The 9,439-nt window shown below is 61.4% G+C and overlaps 1 protein-coding gene across 1 annotated transcript in view; it reads right to left on the minus strand.

The window, feature by feature from the left end:
* Positions 1-9,439, minus strand: part of LAMA5 (laminin, alpha 5) — a 47,265-nt gene that overhangs the window by 17,548 nt on the left and 20,278 nt on the right. Inside the window, 23 exon segments of the mRNA XM_008570568.1 lie at positions 56-150; positions 232-347; positions 786-925; positions 1,481-1,607; positions 1,781-1,982; positions 2,165-2,262; positions 3,097-3,205; positions 3,286-3,446; positions 3,709-3,862; positions 3,967-4,073; positions 4,164-4,306; positions 4,474-4,612; positions 4,767-4,923; positions 5,120-5,219; positions 5,575-5,680; positions 5,769-5,821; positions 5,937-6,042; positions 6,326-6,378; positions 7,030-7,167; positions 7,242-7,376; positions 7,468-7,602; positions 7,681-7,818; positions 7,878-8,015. Of these exon segments, the coding sequence (XP_008568790.1) occupies positions 56-150; positions 232-347; positions 786-925; positions 1,481-1,607; positions 1,781-1,982; positions 2,165-2,262; positions 3,097-3,205; positions 3,286-3,446; positions 3,709-3,862; positions 3,967-4,073; positions 4,164-4,306; positions 4,474-4,612; positions 4,767-4,923; positions 5,120-5,219; positions 5,575-5,680; positions 5,769-5,821; positions 5,937-6,042; positions 6,326-6,378; positions 7,030-7,167; positions 7,242-7,376; positions 7,468-7,602; positions 7,681-7,818; positions 7,878-8,015 (2,850 nt within the window).

Genomic DNA, 9,439 nt, shown 5'->3' on the forward strand with positions numbered 1-9,439 from the left:
TGGGCACGGCAGGGGCACTGGCCCCCGAAGGGCTCACACGTGGGGCCCGTAGCACCCACTTCGTGGCAGCCACAAGGCCGGGCCCCATTGTTGTAGAAGAGGGAGAGAGAGGTGGCAGCATTTCGGCAGAACAGGGACGAGCTGCTGGGGCTACATGGAGGGGCAGAAGGTGAGGACAGCTCCCGGCCCAGACCCCGCCCCAGACCCCACCCTGCCCGGAGCCCGGCCCACCTGATGTGATAGCCGTGGGCAGCGCAGTGGCTGATGAAGTCGTAGGATTTGTCCAGGGGCTCCTCCTGGAGGTAGCTGGAGCTGTAGGCATCCTCAGGCACCACCAGGATATAATCCTAGAGGAGCAAGCAGGAGTGGGTAACAGGCGAGGCTGCCTGGTCCTGGCCAGGCACCCAGGCTGCTTGTAAGGGAGGCCACCTCTGTGGTCACACAGGAATGTCAAGGAAGCTCCTGGTGTCCATTCACACCCCTGACTGCCCACCGCTCCTTCCACCTCCCTCTCCCAGACCCAGGCCCCACCTCCTCCAGGAAGGCCACCCTGACCACAGGGCCCAGGGGGGCTGCTGGCGGGACAATGTCTCAGCTCTCAGCTCCCTCTGAAGCCTCACACGGTGGGTCTGGAGGTCCCCAGGGGCAGAGGCAGCTGGCCCCTGGCATGTGGCACGGGGCTGGCCGCAGCAGGCAGGGGATGCACTCTGGCTGAGCAACCCGAGGTGGACAGCCAGGTGTGAGGCCGGCCAGCCCCTGTGCAGTTCACCAGCCCTGGGACTTACCAGCCAGAGCCAGCGACCCTTGGGCACACGCAAGGTGACAGTGAGCTCGTTGTCAGTCACGTCCAGGAGGGTCTGACCCTCACACACCACCAGGGCGCGGCAGCCGTAGCCGTGTGGGCAGAAGCTGGCATTGGCATGGCCTGGGGGAGGAAAAGTCAGGGTCAGGCCCCCAGCACCAACCACCCAGCTGCAGAGCTCTGTCCTGAGCCCAGGCTCTACTGGAGACATCAGGACAAGGGGCCACAGATGGGACAGCGACAGGGCTGCCAAGGAGCACACAGCCCTGACACATGCCATGGGCACACGATCTGCCCACGGAGGTCCACAGGCCAGGCCCCTCCCACTGTGTCAGTGTGTGTCAGTGAGGTCATGCATGAGGAGGTTCCCAGGTCTAGCCGAGCCGGAAACAAGACAAACCCTTGGCAACACGTGTGACAGTGTCCTACAACAGACTTGTGATGCCCTGCATGTGAGAGAGCACAGCAGGGAATCTTAATGTGTGAGGCAGACACCAGGGGCAGGCTTTTCCGGGAATGGGGGTGGCGAGGTGGGAGCAGCTGCCTGCAGCAGCCCCAGGGCACCCAGTTTGAGAACTGATAGCAGGACGGGGATATGTTGACCTATTACTGTAGTGCACGTGATCTGGCCCGGTTGCGTGTGATGGCACCTCAACCACCCCCGCCCTAGACACTCACCCTGCCAGACGCGGCCCCCATTGACGAGGACCTCCACGGGGAAGGTGGGGTGAGCAGGCTGGTAGCCGTGCAGCAGGAAGGCGTAGCGGCCCAGGGTGGGCACGTGAGTGGTGAAGACCACGGTGCCCTGAGGGAGAGGCTCCAGTGAGTGGGCAGGGGTATGGGGACGCCAGGGGTCCCACACTGGCCTCCACTGCTGCCTGTGCCACCTGCCATGGGGCAGCCGGGGGCAGGGGCCCAGAGTCCTGCCCCGATCTACTTCCTGTCTCTCTGAGGCTGTGGCCTGGCCCGGGCCCTCACCTGGGGGTGGCGCAGCAGGGTGGGCTCTGTGTTGGGGTCCACAGCAGTGGGGGGCCGAGGCTGGGGTCCAGCTGGGGGTGCACCTGGTGCGAGATCTTGCGAGTGGGTCAGCGGGAGGCTGGGCGGCAGCGGCAGCACGTGGCAGTCCCTGAGGAGGATGGGCTGGGGCGGCTTCAGGAAGCGAGAAGACAGGCAGGAGGACCTGGTGGGAGCATGGTGCCTGAGTCCCCGCCATCCCAGTGGCAGTCCCTGAGGAGGATGGGCTGGGGCGGCTTCAGGAAGCGAGAAGACAGGCAGGAGGCCCTGGTGGGAGCATGGTGCCTGAGTCCCCGCCATCCCGGCCAGCTGGTCGCTGCTGGTCACCCAGCCCTCCCTCCCCACTACCTGCTTGGGCCGAAGGTGCCGTGGTTGCTGATGCAGTGTACCCGTGGCTCCACAAATTCTGTGCTGAAGTCCTCCACAGGCACCAAGGTAATGCTGTGCTGTGGGCAGAGGGACCAGGTGCTGCTATGCCAGTGGGCCAGGTGAGGACAGCAGGGGGCGGGCAGGGACACTGAGTCACACAGCTCAGACCCCAAGGAGCCCCACGCAAGGCTGGCATCTCAATGGGTCCTGCTCTTTGCATGAAGCCCCTGCCCAGCTACACAAGTCCCAGCCCTGGACGTGGAACCTAGTGACCGATTCTGGGGCCTGGAGGATTCGCAGCTCTTCATGCAAATGCTCCTCCTCCCTTCCCGTCCATCATCATCCCCCCCTCCTTATCTCAAGCCCCCTTTAGCTCCACAAGGCCAGGAACGGGTCCAGCCTTCCCAGGACCTGGCACAGGCTGGCGCTCGGTGAGCACAGGCCGTTAGTGGCATTTGCCTCCTGTGCAGTCCACTGTGATGCAGGTACCGGTGGGACAAATGGGACAAAAGGCAGTGTGACATCGAACCCTACAGAGAAGGGAAGGAAGGCCGCACCACACCAACACCACAAACCCACCCTCGGGCACGAGGCGGCGGAAGACATGATGCACAAGAGCGCACTGCGTGTTCCACACACACAAATTTCCAGAACAGGCAACCAGCCGACACCGCCAGTGCCGCAGGGTGGCTGCCCGGGCTGCGGCCTGGCCTGATGCCGAGTGTGTCGCTGTGCACGGGGAAACCACAGGGCGGGGGCTCTGGAGGACACAGGGTGGCTTGAGTGGACAGTGCGGTGGCGACGGTGGGCACCTAGGGTCCTCACGCTCTTCTCTCCACTTTCACGTGTGTTTAAGATCTTCTGCAGGAAGCTGACCCTGCAGGGGGCGGGCAGGGGTCTGGGGGTCTTACCAGGAAGAAGTGTGCTTGCTCGGCTGTTAGCTGGATGCTGGCCTCCGAGGCCAGGTGGAAGACGGCCAGGTGGTGCTGGGTGTCCCGGGCAGCGCCCCGGCACAGGGTGCTGGGGGACAGGGGTGGTCAGCAGGTGAGGCAGCCCTGGGCCGAGCCCTCAAGCCCAGCCCCACCCTGCTCCCAGCTCACCTGTACGGGCAGGGGTGGAGGGTGAGCGCCCCCTGCTGGGGGGCCTGCCCAGGGGTGTGCACGGCCACGCCCACCTCCTGGCGGGCGTCCTCATTGGCGTACTCCACCACCAGGGCGTGGCGGCCGGGCCGTGGCACTGTCACCTGGAGCTGGACATCCACCTGGGGGAGAGCAGGGGATCAGAGAGGCTGGTGGCCCCTGGCCTGTCCCGCCTCCACCAAACTGAAGGCCTCTGCCCAGCCAAGGGCCTGCCCTGTCACCGCTAAGTCCCGGTGCCCAGGGCAGCTCAGGACCACCCTGTTGCCTCCTCAAGACAAGCCGAAAGGTGAGAGACATGGCACCGAGGTCAGACACAATGTTCTCACCCTGTGCTGTGTCCTTCCCAGCAGCACCCTCCTCTCTGTGGGGGCCCAGGACACTCACATCACTGCCAAGGCAGGCAGCCAGCGGCGGGTGGGAGGGACTCAGCTGCTCTGTGGGGCAGGGCTGGGGTAGGCTGTTGTCATGGCGACACAGGGCTTCGGGCCCAGCGGCCGAAGGGAAGCCATCCAAGGGGAGGTGGACATAGAGGAGGCAGCTGGGGGAGGGGACACAGGCTATGTCAGCACCAGGTCCAGCCAAGTCCCCAGCAGCCAGTCCTTGGAGGTAGCCCCACCCCGGTCCCACTGGGCAGGCCCTCACTTCTCCCCAGAGCGCTGGGTGGAGGGGTGGTACGTGCAGGCCTCGGTCACCCGCAGCTGCAGGAGGGCCGCTTCATAGTAGGCACTGGGCAGCAGAACCACGTAGTCCTGGTTTGGGGGGCAGGAGGTGGGTGCTGAGGCCCGTGGCCCAGGGCCACCCATCCTCTGTCCCACACCCTGCCTTGGCCCCTGCCTCACCAGGAGCACCCCTTCGGCTTCCACGAGCAGGACCCATACACCGGGGTTCAGCACAAAGGGCTCCCCAAAGCCCCTCTGGGGCACAGTGACGAAGGCAGGCTCCGTGCTGGGTGGGAAAGCCACAGGCTGGCTCTGCTCCGTGCCTGGGGTGGGGCAGGGGGAGGTGAGATTTCTCGGGCTCAGCCCTTGGGCCACCCAGGCTGCATCTCTCCCATGGACAGGCTGGGCCCACCACCCACATGTGGGCCCAGAGGAGGTGGCTGGGGTGGGGGGCAGGGACAGGCCAGGACGGCCCAGTGACCCCACTCACAGTTGGCACAGGAGGCAAACCTGCCCTCCTCCCGCACGGAGACCCGCCCACTGACAGGTGTGGGGCCACGGTTGACGTATCGGAAGACCAGCCGGAAAAGATCAGGGGAGGTCACATTCAGCCTGGCCATGATTCTGGGCTGGGGTGGATGTGGAACATCGAGGTCACCCTCCCTGGCCATTGCCAGCTTGAGTTGTGACCTCACCGAGCCTGCCTACCCCACTCTGTTGGCCACACCGGGAACCACTTCCAAGCTGAGCCCTGGGATTGGGGGAAGAGGGTGCAGCACCCACCTGGATGGGTGACATTTGAGCATAGCCCCTCCAGCTGAAGTTCTCGAACTCCAAGGGGTTGAAGCCAAAGCGCATGGTATGGCCCTTGGGCGTGGCAGCCTCCTCCAGCTCCAGCCGCAGGTGGTGCAGGTCAGGCAGATAATGGTCTCTCGCCGGCCTGGCCACGGCAGGGGCAGTCAGGCACAGCTTGGCCACCCTGTCTGTCCGGGCGGGGCAGGCACTTAATCTGCACAGCTGACCAGGATCCCCAGGGACAGCCAGGACCCATGTGGGCCTGTGGTGAGGGACACAGGGAAGCCCAGAGGACAAGCTGCCTCCCCCAGTCCCTGGCCCAGTCAGGGGAGGGCACCCACTCGCTGCAGGTAGGGCCCTGGGTGTTGGGGCGGCATCGGCAGGTGCCCGTCCTTGGTTCACAGCTCTGACCCAGAGCACCGCCAACATCACAGCGGCAGCCTGCAGTGGGAAGGCGGGAAGTCAGACCCCCCCCCAGCCTCGGGGGCCCTTCCCACAGCCCCCCAGATCAGGACCCTGCTCTGGCCCTCAAGACAGGCCTCCTGGTCTCCACCCGACCTCCGTCAACAGCAAGAGTAGCCGAGAAGCCAACTCTGATCTTCCCCCAGGGGCTGTCTGGGGCTCTCTGCACAAAGGGGTCCCAGCTGGGGCAAGGGCACTGGGACTGACCAGTGACGTCTGCAGGGTGAGGCATGGAGGACAGGCAGCAGTGACAGGCAGAGCTGCCTCTCCCCAACCCCCTCCAAGCTGGGAGGACCAGGGAGAGGGCTGGAGGGTGACAGAAGCAGGTGCTCACCGCGGCAGCCGAAGTAGTCAGCATGGTCCAGCCCAAAGAAGCCGTCCTTGCATGCCGCGCAGGTCTGGCCACACACATGGGGCTTGCAGAAGCACTGGCCGCTGCCCTGAAAGCCAAGGGAGAAGGTGGGATGGGGCGGGGGAGGGTCCTGACCCACCTGCTCCCGAAGCCACAACACCGGTCCTCAGACTCACCAGCTGGCACTCGGCAACTCCACCCAGGGTGCCCCTGGGGTCACAGCTGCAGCCTGGGAAGGGCAGAACAGGCCTGAGGACTGTTGCAGGGGGGGACAGAAGGGCCTGGGCTCCACCCTGGGGTTCCCCAGCATCCCTGACACTCCCTCCAGGACAAGACAAACTTACGCGTGCAGCCCTCAGGGTTGCTGGGGCTCAGCCCCCAGAACCCAGGTTTGCAGCGATCACAGCTTGGCCCCTCTACATGAGCCCGGCACGTACAGGGGGCCAGTGCCTGGAAGAGGATGAGACTGCAGGTCAGAGTGAGTCCCTGCCCTTCTACCCACAATCCCTCAGCCCTGACAAGGGGCAGAGGGAGCTGAGGCTCCTTCCCTGACCCTGCTTATGCCTGGCGGTTGCCTGGGGTGGGACAGAGGACAAGCCGGAGGGCCAAATTGGCCCTGAGGTTGCTGTGGCAACAGAGCAGCTGGCAAAAGTGGTGGGCTTGCAGGGCTTCGGACTTCTGGCTGTCTGTCCCCCTCTCCCGTCCCCTATACTGGGGGCAGACCCGGGCTAACCTCAGGAAGGGCAGGGTTGGCTGGGGCCAGGCCGGCAGGGTGGCAGGATCCAGCTGGGAGGAGAGAACCACGCCTTGGTCATTCCACAGTGACTGACCCGAAGGCCAAGTGCTTCCCCAGGCCCATCCAGAACCCATGTCCCCACAGGTGCCAGCACACACATCTCCTGTACGTGTGAACAGGTGTGAGACACACACATCCCTGCTCGAGNTCAGTGACTGACCCGAAGGCCAAGCGCTTCCCCAGGCCCATCCAGAACCCATGTCCCCACAGGAGCCAGCACACACATCTCCTGTACGTGTGAACAGGTGTGAGACACACACATCCCTGCTCGAGACCCCGCAGTGGCAAGGGCACAGTCATCCCCTGCCACACAGCACATGCTGTGAACACACATGCCATGCACATCACATGACACTTGCAGATACTCTGTGCATGGCACGTGGACAAACGCTTGTGAACAAGCATAAGAGCACACGTGAACACACATGAATACTCTCCCACAGCATGTGAATGCATGCACATGGACATGCCATCGATGACACGTGTAGCACACACACACAGTACAAGAACAACCATGCAAACATACAATCGCAGAATGCACAGCACATGGCGACACGCGGGAATGGAATGGCAGGAAGGTGCACGGCTTGTGAACAATCCCAGACGTGTGCACACGTGTATGTGCATACCAGCGAGCTCACCTTCGCAGTAGGGGAAGTTGTAGGCTCCAGGCTCACATGTGTCGCACTGCAGCCCTGTCACACGGGGTCGGCAGCTGCACTGCCCACTCCGGGGGTCGCAGACTGTGTGCAGGGAGCCGTCGGCAGAGCAGTGGCAGGCTGCAGGGTGAGGGCAGGGTGTGGGCACACGGTGGGGATATGCACCTGCCCCTGCCCCCTCCCAGGGCACTCACGGGCACAGTCGGGGAAGCCGTGGAAGCCAGGGCTGCACTCCTGACAGGCGGTGCCTGTGTAGCCAGGACGGCAGCGACACGAACCACCCGCCCCACAGAGCTCGTCCAGGGCTCCCTGGGGGTCGCAGGTGCAGGCTGCGGGTGCACAGTGGCATCAGGTCTGGAGCCACATGGGTGGCCAGCCCCTTCCTGCCCCACCCTGGCCCCGGCCCAGCCCTCTGCTCACCATGGCAGTCAGGGTAACCGTGGTGGCCTGGGCGGCAGCGGTCACATTGAGGGCCATCAAACTCGGGCCGGCACAGGCAGCGGCCAGCCTCATCACATCCTTCAGGCAGGGTCCCCACGGGGCTGCAGCCGCACACTGCAGAGTGCAGGGCGTGTCACGGGACCTGAGCCTGGCAGGCTCCCCCCACCATGCCCATGTGGGGGTGTCACTCACGCTGGCAGAGAGGGAAGTGGAAGTAGCCGGGGGCGCAGCGGTCACATGCAGCCCCCTCAAAGCCCACCCGGCAGTTGCACTGGCCTGAGTCAGGGTCGCAGTGGCCATCTGCCACTCCAGGGCTGGAACACTGGCACGCTGCAGGGAAGAGAGGGGCTGGGCTCTGGTGTCTGCCATGACGGGCCAGGGTGGGGCGCGCAGCCCAGGCCCCAGAAGCCATGTGCACAGAAGGTCACAGTGCGTGCCCTGGGAGCCGGGTCTGCACGTTTAATGCCCCAGCTGTGGGTCCTTCCAGCACGCGTCTCCCTGCATCCCTGTGGCGCTGCAGTCACTGTCTTGGGGTGCGGGGGATCTCAGGTGCCTGCAGACCTCAGCTGTCCCCGCCTGGAAAACTCTCCTTCTCCACAAACTCATTTTCTTACACTTTTACGTAGCACTAATTAGAAACTAAAAGAATAAAAATCCAAAAAGGGAAGGCTGGTGTTTTGGGAAAACAGCAATGTGCAATGAAGTCAGGACTACCTACCGCACCTGGTTAGTTGCTAGTTAGCTACCATAGCAATGGAAATGTAAAAACAAAATCGTAACAGACAAGAAGAAAATTCTAGTTTCTCTGTAAACAATGCTGGGAGTCAAGAAGGAGGAAAAAAGTGGGTGTTCAATGTCTTAACTTACATGTGAAAGGAAGGTGGCGAGTAGTAAATTTTGTGACTGATGGAAATCACCGTTCAGTATTCGTCAGAAGAGTGAGGGTGACCACTGGCCAGACCCAAGCACAGAAAGGTGACTCGCAAAGCCCCCGCGAGAGCAAACCAACAGCAGCAGCAACACCCACACCCAGACCAAGACCCAAACCAAAACTCATTCTGTTTCTCAAACCAGCAAGAGTCAGGAAGGAAAAATTTAAGCAGAAAAGGAGAAACAATACACTACGGGCAGGAGCAACCCCAAACCGACAGCAGCAGAGACCATCGATGTGCCAGGCTGAGTCTCCTTCTGAAAGGTAAACACCAAAGACGTCAGTTGGACCAAAAGGAAAACCCAGCCGGTCTCTCGAAAGGACATTGCCTCAGAGGACACACATTCCTGCCAAATGTTCATGAAGCAATCTAAAACTGGCCATATTCTGGTGAGACACAAAGAAAGCCTCAAATTCCAAAGACAAAGAGCAGAAATTGTCAGAATACCAAATCTGAACACGATATAGTAAAACTAGAACTGAACGGCCACGAAAAAGAACAGAAGGGAACTCTCACCACCCAGAATAATGACAAACACTTTTCTAAGCAACTGAGGTTGACAAGAAAGTAAAAGCTCAGGTTATAGACCATTTAGACGAGAGCAGTCATGAGAACCCAGCATATCAAACCCTGCAGGATCCACCCAGCCAAAGCTATACTCTGAGGAAAACTTTTAGCTTAAAACCAGGATTTCTCAACATCAACAGAACTGACATTCTGGGCTGGTAAACACCTCATTGTGTGGGCATTGTGTCTGTGCACTGGGGATGTTTAGCACCATCCCTTGCCTCTACCCAGGAGCAGACAGTAGCACCCACCATCTGTAACAACCAAAAATGTTTCCAGATGTTGCCAAATGTTTCCTGTGGATTGAAATCACTCCCAGCTGAGAACCACTGCTTTCAACCTTTTTTTTTGCTAATTAGGAGACTAAAAAGAATAAATAATGCAAGACACTATAAAAACAGTGATAAATCAAAAGAAAGTAGATAACAAGAGTTAAAGATCTTTTTGCAAAA

This window comes from Galeopterus variegatus, unplaced genomic scaffold, assembly GCF_000696425.1.
Source record: "Galeopterus variegatus unplaced genomic scaffold, G_variegatus-3.0.2 Scaffold614, whole genome shotgun sequence".
Classification (NCBI taxonomy): Eukaryota; Metazoa; Chordata; class Mammalia; order Dermoptera; family Cynocephalidae; genus Galeopterus; species Galeopterus variegatus.